Source organism: Chlorocebus sabaeus, chromosome 12, assembly GCF_047675955.1.
Source record: "Chlorocebus sabaeus isolate Y175 chromosome 12, mChlSab1.0.hap1, whole genome shotgun sequence".
Classification (NCBI taxonomy): domain Eukaryota; kingdom Metazoa; phylum Chordata; class Mammalia; order Primates; family Cercopithecidae; genus Chlorocebus; species Chlorocebus sabaeus.
Genome location: NC_132915.1, coordinates 105,863,297 through 105,878,481, shown reverse-complemented (window position 1 = coordinate 105,878,481; position 15,185 = coordinate 105,863,297). Strand labels below are relative to the sequence as shown.

At 59.0% G+C, this 15,185-nt stretch overlaps 1 protein-coding gene across 1 annotated transcript in view; it reads right to left on the bottom strand.

Annotated features, from left to right (window-relative positions):
- The window catches only part of HMCN2 (hemicentin 2), a 171,793-nt gene that overhangs the window by 39,592 nt on the left and 117,016 nt on the right, over window positions 1-15,185 (bottom strand). The window contains exons 55-73 of the mRNA XM_008005927.3: window positions 14,469-14,582; window positions 13,903-14,090; window positions 13,154-13,250; window positions 12,205-12,366; window positions 11,939-12,052; window positions 10,976-11,178; window positions 10,218-10,299; window positions 8,169-8,300; window positions 5,340-5,483; window positions 5,096-5,255; window positions 4,885-5,009; window positions 4,334-4,517; window positions 3,153-3,250; window positions 2,448-2,714; window positions 1,884-2,074; window positions 1,352-1,433; window positions 1,113-1,249; window positions 396-537; window positions 167-311 (exon numbers count right to left, since the gene is read on the bottom strand). Coding sequence (XP_008004118.3) covers window positions 167-311; window positions 396-537; window positions 1,113-1,249; window positions 1,352-1,433; window positions 1,884-2,074; window positions 2,448-2,714; window positions 3,153-3,250; window positions 4,334-4,517; window positions 4,885-5,009; window positions 5,096-5,255; window positions 5,340-5,483; window positions 8,169-8,300; window positions 10,218-10,299; window positions 10,976-11,178; window positions 11,939-12,052; window positions 12,205-12,366; window positions 13,154-13,250; window positions 13,903-14,090; window positions 14,469-14,582 — 2,767 coding nt within the window. The remainder of the gene's footprint in view (window positions 1-166; window positions 312-395; window positions 538-1,112; window positions 1,250-1,351; window positions 1,434-1,883; window positions 2,075-2,447; window positions 2,715-3,152; window positions 3,251-4,333; window positions 4,518-4,884; window positions 5,010-5,095; window positions 5,256-5,339; window positions 5,484-8,168; window positions 8,301-10,217; window positions 10,300-10,975; window positions 11,179-11,938; window positions 12,053-12,204; window positions 12,367-13,153; window positions 13,251-13,902; window positions 14,091-14,468; window positions 14,583-15,185) is intronic.

Below are 15,185 nucleotides of genomic sequence, written 5' to 3'. Positions count from 1 at the left end.
AAGCAAGACACCTTCATGAGTGGTGAGCCTGTCCTTGTGTTCTGAGACGCCCCACGTCCTGATGATAAAGTCACTTTTCTGCTCCAATTGCCCAAGTGGGTTTGGTTTGCAACCCACAAAGTGGCACCCGAGAGCCTCCCCGAGGCCCACCCCTTCCCTCTCCCACCTGGGGCTCCTGGGATCCAGGGGGACCCCATCCTTCCGCCAGCTCACAAGGGGTGTGGGCACACCGTCGGCCTGGCAGGGCAGCAGCGCTGTCTGGTTCACTGAGACGTTCACTGCAGGTGGTCCCGACCGGATGGTGGGCACCGCTGGGGAGGGGCACAGAAGGAGTGGTGCTGGGAGCTGTGGCTCTAAGGGGGTGGGCAGGGTGGGGTGGGGCGGGCCCTACTCACTGTGGATCTCCACGCGGAAGGCCACGCTGGTGCTGCCTGCAGCGTTGCGGGCTGTGCAGCTGTAGTCGCCGCTGTCAGCCGTGCTCAAGGCCTGCAGCTGGAGGAACCTGCCCCGCTCTGGGAACTGTGTGTGGGCGTCCTCCTGGAGAGCCCCGCCAGGGTGGAGAGGCCCTTATCAGTGCCCAACTGCTCCTAGCCAGCCCCCAGCACCAGACGTGGAGGACTGAGGAACTGGTGAAGCTGGACAGTGGCTCTGTCCTTCCATTCTGACCGCAGGCCCTGACTGTGACCCGCTGAGGACCCTCTAAGGAAATGCACTCCTCTGGGAGGAAATGCATCCCCTGTCCCTGCAATTCCTGTCAGAACACCCACAACCCTGAATCCACAGCTGCAAACTGACCCCATTTGAGGGGTGGGCACAGAGAATCTTGGTCACCAGCCCAGGCCACACAGCCGCTAAGCATAGCTTCAAGGAACCAGGGGGAGGACACTGGGTGGGCCTCGGAAGCCCTGAGTGACCTGAACCTTGCCTCAGCATCCCCATCCATAAAATGGGAGTGACAATGACAATGGGGGTATGACACCCGGGCAACAGGGTGCAAAGTGCAGCTCAGAGCAGGCCCTTGGCACCCGCTCTGGATCTTGGATCCGGCCAGGTCAGGTCTGGGGCCTGAGAGGGACAGAAGGCAGTACCCTGGGGTCCTGCCTGGTGCCCACCTGCAGCACGATGCCATCTCGGTGCCACGTGATCTCGGGCGCTGGCTCTGCCTCCACCGAACACTCCAGGACCAGCTGCCCCGGGGCCAGGCCGACCACAAAGCGGGGGCCTCGGGGCCCAACAATGTTTGGAGGGGCTGGGAAGCGGGTGGCGCAAGAGGACGTGAGAGGTGGACTCACCCCTGCCACGAGCCCGTCCTGCCTCCCGGCCCTGCCCCCACCCCACCCCCACCACCTACCTTGAACCCTGACCCGGAAGCTCTTCTCGACTGCACCTGCAGGGTTTTCAGCCAGGCAAGTGTACAGCCCGGCATCCCCAACCTGGGGATGGAGCGGGTTGAGCAGCTGCCCCTGGCCCCTGTCTGCCTGCCTCCCGATCTGGTTTCTTTCTTATGCCACAAGGGACCCAGAATTCAAACTCAGCCCTGCGAGGTCTGCCATCCACCTTCCCAGCCAGCCCATGCCCTCTCCCTCCATCTCTGTTGCTTTAGGGCTGGTGCGACGCCTGCCTCTTCCCAGAAGTCCCCCTTAACTGCACCAGCCCTCCTCTGGATTAGATGGGGTCACCTGGTTTTGGCATCAGCCTGGGCCCTGACCCTGCTGGCAGTTCCCAAGGGCACGGCTTAGGTGGGTCACCTCCACACCCTCGTACCCCACACAGAGGAGGAGCTTCAGCCAAACCTTGTCAACTGCCCACTGGGTCTGGGGAACCTGCAGTCCCTCCCCTTTCCCCCAACCCCCAGCCTCACCCCACGGTGGCAGCACCAGTACCTGCACACTCTCCACCCGGAGCACCCGTGTGGCTCTGCTGCTGTTCTCCAGCCTGGTCAGGGCCTGCCCGTCCTTATGCCAGGTGATGTTGGGCTGGGGGGTGCCCTGGGCCTCACAGAGGAGCTCCATGGGGGCACCGGGGGTCAGCGACAGCTCTGTAGGCTGGCCTGAGTCCTCAATGTGAGGGGGCTCTGCAAGCCACCATGGAGGGGAACACACAATTGACACACGTTTCCAGGATGGCACCGCACTTGAAAATGCGTGCTGAGTCCAGGGGCTCTGCTCCCACATTTTGGTGGCTCTCGTTCTTGCATCTGCCACCAAGGTTTGGTGGAAAGAACCCAGGAGCACAGCCGTGGGAGAATGAAAGCCCGGCCACCCACTCCCTGCAGGCAAGGAAGGTGAGAGGCATCCCAGCCGGAACCAAGTTCCCCAAGTTCCGCTCCCAGGTGGCAGTCCCAGGCCTCCAGGGGACTCACCTCCCTCACTGCCCTTCCCATTGCCTCCAGAGTCCCACCCTCTCCCCTGAGCCCAAAGAAGCTGGCCAGAGGCCAGAGGACCCACCCACGACGGTCAGCTGGAAATGCCTCCTGGCTTCCCCGGCCTCGCTCACGGCCACACAGGAGTAGGTCCCTGAGTCACCAGCTCCCACTGTCTCCAGCTGCAGGCTGGGCCCCTGCTCAAGGCTCTGGGACAACAAGGGCTCCCCGTCCTTCATCCATGACACGAGAGGGAGGGGAACGCCCCGGGCCTCGCACAGGAGTTCCACTGAGGAGCCATGAACCACCATCACCTCATTCTGGAACTCTACCGGCTCCAGGACAGGGGGCACTGTGGAGGGCAGAAAGGTGGGCAGGAGCCATTTTATTCCAGGACTCTTATCTCCAGTACTCAACTTAGACATCACCTCCTCCAGGAAGCCGCCCTGGTCCCCCAAGGCCAGGTGAGGTGCCCTCCTCTGTGCTCCCACAGCATCCTCTCCGTCTCCCAGTGTCACTAGTCCCCTGGAATTGTGATTGTCTATTTACAGAGCTGCTTCCTGCACTGGCCTCTCTGCCCCCGCCTATCCTGGGCATATCAGAGTGCCCATGGCTACTTGTGAGGTGCAAACGGGCAATCCAGTGCGTCAGAGACTGAGCCGCGGTGTCCACTCTCCTTGATGCCCCCAGGGCCCATCCTTGGTTCCACCCAGATGGGCAGGGGGGCCAAGGGCCTTGCTTCTCACCCACCAAGGCCAGAGACCCCCTTGCCCCACCCCCTGCTCCATACCCTGCACCTGCAAGGTGAAGTTCCTGTCCGCCACGCCAGCTGGGCTTGCGGCCACGCAGGTGAAGATGCCGGCATCTGCCAATTGCACCTGGGAAATCCTGAATCTCCCGAGAGGAGAGGGAGAAGGAGAGAAGAGAAAGGGAGAGAGAGAGAGATAGGAAGAGAGAGGGAGAGAGACAGAAGAGGCTGGCTGTGTGGAAAGACTTCCTCCCTTTTCCATCCTTTGTCTCCCAAGAACTTGCTGGCCAGAGCGGGCAGAGTGACTGAGCCCAGCCTTTGCTTAAACTCTTTTTTTTTTTTTTGAGATGGTGTCTCGCTGTGTCGCCCAGGCTGGACTGCAGTGGCACGATCTTGGCTCACTGCAAGCTCCGCCTCCCGGGTTCATACCATTCTCCTGCCTCAGCCTCCCAAGTAGCTGGGACTCCTAGGTACCCGCTACCACACCTGGCTAATTTTTTGTATTTTTAGTAGAGACGGGGTTTCACTGTGTTAGCCAGGATGGTCTTGATCTCCTGACCTCGTGATCTGCCCGCCTTAGCCTCCCAAAGTGCTGGGATTACAGGTGTGAACCACCACACCCGGCCTGCTTACATTCTTTACCTGGGTTCCTGGTGCCCCCAGGATAAAGCCTCCAGCTGCTTCCACCCCTGCTGCCTGCTGCAACCCATCTCCTTCTGAAGCCAGACCTCCTGCCTCCCAAATTCAGGAAGCTCCGAGTCCCACATGGACAGCTCGGCTCCTCTTCCTCTACGCAGCCCTCTTTGCCCTCAGAGTTCACTGGAGTCATCTCAGCTCACTGGCTTCACTGTCTGTCCTCCCACTTTCTCTCAATCCCTTTCACCTCAACCATCCCTCCAGAGCTGCTCTTGCCCAGTCCCCAGGGACAGCCACAGGACCAAAGCCAACAGTCCGTCCTCAGGCCTCATCTTCGGTGACCCGGTTGGTCTGTCCTTCCCTGAAACCCGACTTCTCCTGTGTCTCCTCCTATCCTGACCACCTCCCCTTCCCTGGGTCCCTGAGACCCATCCTCACATTAGCAGCGGGGGCGCAGTCCACACCCGCTCTGGGATGGGGGGTGGGTTTTGCTGCCAGTCCTGGTTTCCAGCACCTCCCATTGGCTGTCAATCCCCACATGTCCACTCTGAGTGGAACAGCCAACGCCTGTGTGCCATCTCCCCTACCTGAGGGTGCGGCCAGAGCCGTGGAGGAGGGTGCGCTGGGAGAGCGGGAGGGGCAGGCCGTCCTTGAGCCAGCTCACATGGATGGGCGGGGAGCCCCGTACGGGGCATGCCATGGTCACCAGCTCCCCAGGCCTGCTCACCAGGGCCCCCGAGCCATCTGCTCCCTGCTCAATGGTGGGAGGAACTGGGGGTGGGTAGGAAAAAGAGGGGTAATGAGGAGGTCTTGGGAGGAAAGTGGGCTCCTCCCAGGGAAATCCCAGAAGTGGAGACCCGGACTTCTGCCGCCAGCAACCACAGTGGTCTCTACCCCTCATGAGGGATGAGGCCCACTGCGTGGGGGGGCACAGCCACTCCCTGACTCTCTTCTCACCTCCCGAATCTCCACTGTACCCTGGGCTGGCATTATTGTCCTCTAGTTTGAGGATGGGGCGCGGAGGCCCAGGGAAGTGAGACCCGTGGCCCAGGTCACAGTAGGGGCTTTGCTCACATGTCACCTTATCTCCCGCGCCCAGGCCCACGCATCGCCCTCCAGATGCCCCCGGGCTCCTCACCCAGCACGTTCACCGTGTGCAGCCTGGCGTCCTCCCCGGCTGGGTTGTGGGCCACGCAGGTGTAGGCACCCGCGTCCGAGGCCCTCAGGCCTTTTAGCACCAGGGAGCCGCCATCCAGGTAGAACCTGCCACAGGGAGGGAGGGCCGACGGCAGGGGCATCAGGTGAAGTGGGCTCTGCCGCCTCTGGGGAGGGCATGGGCCAAGTCTTACCGGAGGTGGGGGCCCATGTCCTGGCCCAGTGGGCTGCCGTCCTTCAGCCAGGCCACATCTGGCAGCGGCTGCCCATCGGCCTCACAGTCTAGCCGCACCTCCTGCCCTTCCAAGATGTGGTGCTCCTGCGCGGTGCCCGAGCTCCGGATCCGGGGGGGCACTGAGGCAGGGGTGCAGTGAGGCCCTGGGTGACGGCAGGGGCAGCCATGGGAGTGGGACAGGAGGGTGCAGGGCGCAGACCTACCCAGCACTGCGACCACGAAGTCCTTGCGGGCCTCGGCCTGGGTGTTCTCAGCCACACATGTGTAGGTGCCTGCCTGGGTCGGTTGCAGGCGGCTCAGTAGCAGGCGTCCCCCCCGGGAGACCACACCGTGTACCACGCTGCTCTCTGTGGGACAGAGGGGGACCCCTGAATCCCCCAGGCCCTTCTTGTGCTCATAGAAAACTGAACCCCACAGAGGCAGAGGCTCCTTGTTATATGTCCCCACCTTCCCCAGCCCAGTCTCTGTTCCTTAGAATCCTCCCTCATTTCCTTCCACTTGAGACAGCTCTTCCCAAGAGACCCTCTCCCTTCAGCGTCCAGGATTTGCTCTCGGGCCCAGCTCTCACCTCCCATCCTCTCCCTCCCCGCCCTGACTCTCTACACCATCTATCAAGGTTTCTGCTCAAGTCAAACCAGCCCCTCACTGACCCCACACAGGTCACCCTGGGGCCTGCCCCTGGGCCTCTGCTCGGGCTCCTCCTACTCCCAGCCTTCAGGCCTCCCCTTTTTTTTTTTTTTTTTTTTTTTTTGAGACGGAGTCTTGCTCTGTAGCCCGGGCTGGACTGCAGTGGCCGGATCTCAGCTCACTGCAAGCTCCGCCTCCCGGGTTTACGCCATTCTCCTGCCTCAGCCTCCGGAGTAGCTGGGACTACAGGCGCCCGCCACCTCGCCCGGCTAGTTTTTTGTATTTTTAGTAGAGACGGGGTTTCACCGTGTTAACCAGGATGGTCTCGATCTCCTGACCTCGTGATCCGCCCGTCTCGGCCTCCCAAAGTGCTGGGATTACAGGCTTGAGCCACCGCGCCCGGCCCAGGCCTCCCCTTTCATTCTCTCCAGCCACACCCCTGCCCGAAGCCATCCCTAACTGCCCCAGCCCAGGCCGATCTCCCCGCCCAGATCCTCACGGGTCCAGCCAGCCTCTCAACACAAAAGCATGTGTCTAGCATGGAGCTTGGGAATCAAAGATGAGGGCAGCTCAGTCCCTGTCCTCAAGGAGTTCACAATGTATCAGGGGCGGGGGCCATGAAACAAGGGGACCCAGTGCGGACAAGCCCTGTGAAGCCCTGATGGAGCGGGGGAACCTGGGGCCAGGAGGGGTTGGGAGGGCTCCTGGAGGTGGTGAGTCTCTGCTGAGATGTGAATGTTGAGCAGGAATCAGCCAGTGGGGAGCTGAGGTGACCATGGGAGCCTGGGTGGGTATTCCAGGCAGGGAACACATGTGCCAAGAGCTGGACACGAGAGGGGGCGGGGCCTGCAGCCACCTGACCCGAGAGAGGCGACAACACAGGTCCACACAGAAACACGAACACGGAGGTTCACAGCAGCACTGAGCATCTCAGCCAAAAGGTGCAGATACCCCAAATGCCCATCAACTGACCAGTGGATGCACAAAACGTGACACAGCCACACGATGGAATATTCAGCCACAGAAGGGAATGAAGAGAAAAATTTAATTTTTAAAAAGAATGAAGCACTGGCCAGGCACGGTGGCTCACGCCTATAATCCCAGCACTGTGGGAGGCAGAGGCAGGTGGATCACCTGAGGTCAGGAGTTCGAGACCAGCCTGGCCAACACGGTGAAACCCTATCTCTACTAAAAATACAAACATTAGCTGGCTGTGGTGGTGCGCACCTGTAATCCCAGCTACTCAGGAGGCTAAGGCAGGAGAATCGCTTGAACCCGGGAGACGGAGGTTGCAGTGAGCCAAGACTGTGGCACTGCACTCCAGCATGGGTAACAGAGAGATACTCCATCTCAAAAAAAAAAAAAAAAAAGAATGAAGTACTAATCCATGCTACAACATGGATGAAACTTGAAAACATGCTAAGCGGAAGGAGCCAGACACGAACGGCCACACGCTCTATGATGTCATTGATGTGAAATGCCCGTAACAGGCCAATCCACAGAGACAGAAAGCAGATTTGTGGTTTCCTGGCTCTGGGGAAAGAAGAAATTGGGGGAAAACAGGGAGTGATTGCTAATGGGTATAGGGTGTCCTTTTGGTGATAAAAATGTTCTAAATTTGATTGTGGTGATAGTCACACAACTCTGTGACTGTACTACAAATCCCTGAATTGGATGTTTTCAGTGGGTGAATTATATAGTGTGTGAATTATATCCCAATAAAGCTGTTACTGAGAGAGAGGGGCAGGTTGGAGGAGCCAGCACAGCCACATTTATTGCATGGAGGGGCAGGGAGAGGTGGCTGGCAGCACCAGCCCCTGCTGTGGACAGATTTCCACCAGACAAGGGACCAGCTCCGAGCTGCACCTTCAGACCTTTCTGCCCCACGTGGAGCCTGCACGGGAGGCACAGTGGGCCCAGGAGACCATGTGGGGCGTCTGCCCTCATGTGGAGGAACAGTGGGCACAGCAGTGGCCAGAATGGGGAGGCCTGCATGGGGGATGGGGGTGACCAACAGCCCAGCTAGGACAGAGCTGAGTCACCACCAAGGAGCAGCTATGGGGGCCAATGCTGAGCCCAGTGTCAGCCAGTGGGCCTTCCACAGCCCTCAGTGCCCACCCTGCACAATGGAGAGCCCACGTCTGCTGTCTCATGGGAGCTGATTGAGGGCGTGGATGCAAAGGAGCTTTCAAACTCCCACAGGAGATGCTCCTTGTGTTTGGATTCCAAGGGCCAATAAATAACGCTTCGCTCAAACACAAATGGGGCGGGGCCAACACGGCACCGCCAGTCTCTGGTTTTGCCAAGATCATCAACAACCAATAACTCCCCTTCTCCACCTCCGCTGTCATCTTATTACAGAAAGGAATGCTTTCCGCGAAACACACAAGGACAGGTGTGCTTACCCACGGGCATCCTGTCCTTCAGCCAAGTGACCGTGGGTGCAGGGATCCCGGACACATCACAGGTCAGGACCAGGGGGCTCCCAGCCACCTGACTCACTGTCTCTGTCTTGGGGTTCTCAAATGTTGGGGGCACTACAGGAAAAAAACCAGACTGTCAGAATTCTGAGACTCTTCCCCCACTTCCTTCCCCTCAGGCAGATCAGGGAGGCCTAAGAAGCCCTTCCCGGTAGTTAGGAGCTCCCATTTTATGTTTCATTCACAAATGTAAATAGAACCAGGGCCTGGCTATTTTAAAGCATACAAAGCAAAGCTCCAGCAGGGTCTACTTAGCCCAAGGATGGTAAATGGGAGGCTCACTCACCCTTAAGGCTCACAGTCCTTAACCTGTGCCAGGGCAGACATCACTAATCGATCCCAGCACTCTCTCCTGATCTGCCAGGATGAAGTCACATACCCCAGGCAGCCACCACCAGTGGAACAGAGTCAACCAGGCTCAAGATGAAATGCCTTTGCCCTCAGGGACCAGATATTCCCCCACTTTCCACTGTTCATCAGTGTAGCCGTCAGAAAAGGCTGGGAGCTTTGAGCAGCGAGCCTGGTGTCAGTCCTTTTCTCGTTACTTTATTTTTTATTTTTTGTAGATACAGGCTCTCGCTATGTTGCCCAGTCTGATCTCAAACTCCTGGGCTCAAGTGATGCCCCTGCCTCAGTCTTTCAAAGTGTTGGGATTACAGGCATGAGCCCCAGCACTCTGTCTTGTCAGTCTTTTTCAACGATTGTGTTGCATATGGCTCAGTGTTGCATGGGCCCACCGCTCACCTGGTTGGGAGGCTACTGGCTTTGGCATCCGTGGCAGATGGCTGGTGTCCCCCCAGCCCGTTCTTCCCACTGTGCATGGCAGAGTTTTAGCTGAGCCCACCCATGATCACTCTAGCAGAAACTACACTTCCCAGTGTCCCTTGCAGTCAGCTGCCTGAGCACTCACTAATGGAATACACGCAGAAGGGGCAGGTGCAACTTCCGCAGGAAATAAATGCTTGCCCACCACTTCTGTTCTTTTCTGCTTCCTGTGGGCCAGGACAGAATGCCGTGTCCCAGTTTCAACCATATGCACAAGCACAACCCCCTAAGAAATGGAAGATCAACAGGAGGGAAGGAACCCAGGTCCCTTAACTACCGCATGGAGCTGAGCTACGCACCAGCCTAGACACCCACCTCTGGGCTTTTGAATAAGAGTTAAACTCTCTCATTTACTCAACTACATTTTGGGGTCTCTTTGTGGCACGGCTAAGTCTACATTGTAACAAACATGATATCTGAGCCCCAGAAAATCTGGCCAAGTCTCCTGGACAGAGTAAATAGGCTCCTCCTTACTCCAGCTGAAGCCACATGTCCAATCAAACAGCATCTGTGCTCTCTTCTTGGGTGGATGGGACAGGCGCCCCCTGGGATCAAGATGCAGGTGACATGGCCTCCTGTGTGTCTGATCTCATAGGGCTCCTTCATCTTAGTGCCCACGTGCCAGGCCCTGTGCCCAGCAATTTATAGACACTGCCATTTTGGTGGCTTCCATGGGATCGGCCAGGTTCACTGTGCCTGGCAGGCAGTTACTGCTTTTAGACTCATTCACTGAAGGTAAACCTTAGGCTCCGAGGGACAAAGTCATTCTGCTAAGCTCCATGAAGCAGGTCACTGGCAGAGTTCTATTTGGAGCCTACTAACCCTAGTCTTTCAAATTCTAGAAATTAGCTGGGCGCAGTGACTCATGCCTGTAATGTCAGCATTTTGGGAGGCTGAGGCAGGAGGATTGCTTGAGCCCAGGAGTTCGAAACCAGCCTGGGCAACATGATGAGATTCCCATCTCTACAAAAGCAAAGAGCTATCTATAGATGTAGATATAAATATAGATATGTACATAAATTCTAGTCATCGTGCCCTCAGCACTTGGCAGCACTGCCTCTGTTCAGCTATTGTCTTTGTCCTCCTCGGTAGCCCCGGGTGTTGCTAGGGGCTCCATGGTTACGTTGGCCAGGCTGGTCCCCGGCTTACCCTGGACGGTGAGGGTGAAAGTCCGCACAGCCTCCCCAGCCACGTTGCTGACTTTACAGCTGTATAAACCTTTATCCGACACCTGAGAGAGGAAGAGCACACAGTTGGGCTGTGTGCTGGAGCTGGAAGTGGGGTGCTAGGGCCCCCCAAAAGCATTTAGGCCCCCAAAACTTCCAGAGCAGGGGCCTCCCAAATATGCTGGTCCTGACTGGGGAGCCAAAGGGAATCAGGACCCTCTGGCCTTTTCCAAGAACCTCAAGAAGCAGGAGGGCCCCTCAACAGTGAATACACAGGCTCTGGGGGCCTCCCTCCCTGGGCCAAGCTGGGAGGAAGAGGCCCCCCTTGCTGTGGGGATGGAGCCTGACCAGGAATGGATTTCCAGGGGAACAGCAAACATTTATCCAACAAACACCGTGAGCATCTAATTTACACCAGGGAGGGAGGGAAGGAGGACAGGGCAGACTCCCAGGAGTCTCAGACCGTCAGCCAGAGCGGACCAGATAAAAGCATCTAGATACCGAGGAAACTGAGGCAGGAAAGGCTCATGCCATGACTGCAGGGCTGGGTCTGGGACGTGACTCCAGAGCCCTGAGCTCCACCCACGTCTCCCACCCTGGAAGCTGCTAATCAACTCGGTTTGGGGTCCCACAGGCCAAGGAGGCAGCAACACACATCACTTCCTCCTCACAGCTCACCAGGACTGGGAGGCGACTCTCCTGTAGCTGCCCATGGCTGCCCGTGCCCCAAAGGTTGCTCACCTGGGCCTCCTGGATCTCCAGCCTCTGCCCACCCTGCAGAGCCTGGGTCTGCTGCGCCAGGATAAGGGGCTGCCCATCCTTGTACCAGGTCACAGTTGGCTCAGGGAGCGCATCTGTCTCACAGCTCAGGACAGCTCTGTCCCCGACCCTCACCAGGACCGCACCGTGGGGGCCGCTGGGAGCCTGCCTGAAGGCAGGGGGAACTGGGGGCAGAAGATAGCAGAGTGAGGTGTTGGGGCTGTCCCCGCGCCCTCCCCACTCAGCCACAGGGAGAATGCCAGTGGAGACCCACCAGGGTCACACAGCAGACCCAGCCCTGGGTGCTGGCGCAGACCCAGGGGAGTTGGAGGAAAAGAACCAGGCCAGCACGCCAAGGACCTGCTGAGTGACCAGGGACAGCCTCCTGCCTCTCTGAGCCTCAGCCTCCTAGATGGGGGAGATGCTGACGCCTGCCCCCACCCAGACTTTTTCCTACAGGGGGCAGGCCCCAGCTGGGTTACAGCCCTCTGTGGGTACCCCTTCAGCCCCCTGTGGCTCCAGTGAACCAATGTAGAAGTCCCGGTTCCCCACGACTGTGAGCCCACAGGGCCTGGCGCAGTGTCTGGCTGGTGTTCGCGCAAGTGAATGAACCAGCCCCGGGGCTAGAAAGAACCTTCCAGAGTCCTTGCTCAAGATGCCTTGGACCAGCTTTTCCCCAAGAGGATTCTGAAGACCACGAGCCTTGAAACAGGCTCCACCGTGAAAAAGGCTTCCCGGATCACACAAGGCTTGGGGAGGCCCCTTCCCCAGCCAGGATCTTGGGGCCCATCCCGCTGCTCCGCCTCCTCAGAGCTGACCTGTGCGGGCGTCCCAGCCTCCCCCTGTGCCTCCTGGCCCTCTCCCGGCTATGTTCCCCGGGGAGTGTGGGCTGAGGGGTGACTGAAGGAGGGGGACGGTATGAGTCGGGGACAGACACGGACGTACCCAGAACACTGAGCTGCACCAGCTTCTGGTCTCGGCCGGCAGCGTTGAGGGCTTCGCATGTGTATGTCCCGGAGTCTGACAGCCGTGCTCGCCCCAGCTGCAGCGTGTGGGTGCCTGTGGGGGGAGCCAGCCCCTCACACCACCATTCTAGCCCAGCCCCCAGTCCTAAATCCCTGCCCGACTGACAGCCCTGTCCCAGGTCAGAGGAGCAACTCTCTCCCCATGTAATAACCTTAGAGCTGGGCTGGACACCTCAGTTTACCCACCAGGAAGGAGGAAGATTTCTTCACCCAGGGAGAGGGCCTGGCTGTCCTTGTACCATGTGACCTCGGGGTTTGGGTGAGCGTGGACATCGCAAGGGAGGGAGACGCTGCTGTTGAGGATGGCAGTGACCTGCTCCAAGTCCAGGCCTGCGATTCGTGGCGGGACTATCCCCACAGTCACCACGGTAGAGAAAGGCATGAGAATCACATCAGCAGGGGAGCACGGAGCCCGAGAGAAACCCTGAACCTCACCCAGCTCCTGGGGCTTCATCTCGGCACAACTTCAAATAATTCAGAAACCTCCATTTGTCATGACTCTCTTACACAGAAGGACACTGGGTAGCGGATCAGAGAGCGAAAGTCACTGTTCCAAGGCCACACAGCTGGTCAGTGGCAGAGCTAAGATATCAACTCAGGTTTGAGCCCATGACCTTGAGGGCTCAACACTGTCTTCCTCCATCTCCGAGACCACAGCTGTCCCCGCATCGGAGACAGAGCTCACAGCCACTGCGGTGCGGTGTAGGTCATGAGTCGCAGAGGTTGCGAGCACAGGCTCCAGGGCGGTGAGACCCCCTACTCCTCTCTGAGAGCGACCTCCCTCAGTCTGCTCCCACAGCTGCAAATCTGGGCTAACCTAGCTCTGCTGGAAGGAGTCAGCCCAGGGAAAGTGCTCAGCCTCCTGTCAGGTACACAGTAAGTGCTCAGTAATGCTGGTGTAACGCCTCAAAAGAACTGTTCCCTGGTCACCTCCAAAGTTGCTTAAAACCACCTGGGGTTGGCCTCATAGTGATCAGGGTCCCCCAAATGCTGTCTTGAGATGTGGCTGGGGCCAGGCTAGGATCCTTTAACTCTGATTGTAGGTCCCAGAGCCCAGGATACTGGAAGCCCCAAGGCAGTGACTCCTGGGGAGGGAAAAGGAACCCACAGGGGCTGCCTGCTCAGCCCAGCTCACCTTGAACCCTGAGGGTGAAGAGCTTCTCAGCGGAGCCCGCCTGATTCTCAGCCACACACATGTAGCTGGCGGCGTCGGCCACCTCTGCCGTGGAAACCTGTAGGTGCAGGGAGCCATGCCTGGGTGATGCCTGAGGCCCCTTGGACACCACCCCTCCACCTCAGGAATGACTGTGAGGACTCCTTCCCTCCCTTCCTCCCATCCCATGCCAGGGACGCAGGCACCAGGCAGCTCATGGAGACCTGGAACGTCCTCCATCCAGGGCCTTGTGTGGCGCTCAGGAGTGGGCACGTGAGGTTGGTGTTGGGTGGTTCTCTGTAGCAAACCAGGAGTGACAAGAGCCTCCCCCACCCCTGTGGAGGGCCAAGCTGTGTGTGGGGGGCTCCTGGGGTCCCTGCAGCTCTGTGTCTGCACATGGAGTGACTCAGGGGGCTGCCTGATGTCTGAGTGCTGGGCACGGCTCTGCATGCGCCAGCTGGTGGTCCGGGGAAGGCTGCTCTGTGCAGTGCTAGGCTCTGGGTCCCGCACTCATATGCATCCTTTGCTAGGCGTCTCCTGAATCTCTGGATGCTGTGCACAGGCCTGTGCTGGCCCCACATGGCGCCTCACAGGTGATTCTTGGCTGGGCTCCAGCATGGGTCCCAGCAAAGAGCCTCATTTACAGATAACAAGCCCTCCCTGGCTCCCAGACAAGTGGTGCTGGGCCTCAGCAGCCACTGCCCCTAGCACATGCAGGGGGCTGCCCTGACCTGCAAGACTTGCCCGTCCTCCAGGACCTGCAGCCGTGGGCTCGGGGAGACAGGCAGCCCATTCTGGAGCCACGAGATGGTGGGCACGGGGTTTCCCAGGGCCGGGCACTGCAGGCTGACGGTGCTGCTGGCATTCACCGTCACCTCTTCCACCAGCTCCTCTGTGGCGCCCAGGATCACAGGTGGGGCTGGGGGTGGGGGAGAGGAGGCTGAGGGGCCGGCACAGGTCCCTGGGGGCAGGGGTGGCCGTGGAGGGGAGGGTGGCACTTGGTGTCAGGTGCCGGCTGGGATCCTCATGCCCTTCTCTCCAAGCCCTCCCAATCCCTGACGTAGCTAAGGAATCAGGGGCACAGAAAGGGTTGTGATTTGCTCAATGTCACACAGCCAGGAAGCTTCTGACTTGGAACCTGTGCCCAGTCCTGTATGATTTTTGAGGTTGAGCTTGTAACTCCAATTTCAACCTCTGAGTATAGCAAAACTGCGCACTTTGCCTCTGCCCCTTGCGAGGGAGGTTCTTACGGCGCCTGCAGTCCCGGGAATCACCGCCTGCAGGCCCCGCCACTCACTCAGCACCAGCAGCTCGTAGTGCAGCCAGTCCTCGCCCACCTCGTTGGATGCCTTGCAAGAGTACTTCCCGGCATCCTCCGCCCGCACCAGGGGGATCTGCAGGACCCGGCCTCCTGCAGGGACACGGGACAGAGGCCTGAGCTCAGGCACAAGAGTCACCCCCAAGAGCAAGGACGCTGCTCCCTCCTCTGGAGTGGACCTGGGACATGTGACTGTCCCCTGCCTCATCTGTGAAATGAAGAGAATCAGCCTGCCCTGCCTAGCTCACGGGTGGAGTGGAGTCAAGTCAGGGCACAGCCACCACTTGCTGTGCGCCAGGCCCTGGACGGCACATTCTGGGCCTGTCCCACAATGCCTCTGTGGGGCACACGCTGTTGTCACTCCCATCTTACAGATGGCAAACCTGAGCCTTCATGACAGTGTTTGGTGTGACGGCAGTGGCTGCTGGCTCAGCTTTCCTGTTGTGCGGAGCCCAGCTTCTTGGCAAGGTCAGAGTCCAAGCAGAGACTCAGGAGGGAGGGGAGACAGCTCCTGGGGCTGTGGTGGTTGGTGGGGGTAGAAGTAGGGGTGGGGGCAGGGGAGGCATTGCCTGGGACACTCTGTGATCAAAAGCCAGCCAGGGGCCAGGCACGGTGGCTCATGCCTACAATCCCAGCACTTTGGGAGGCCGAGGCGGGTGGATCACCTGAGGTCAGTAGTTCAAGACCAACCTGGCC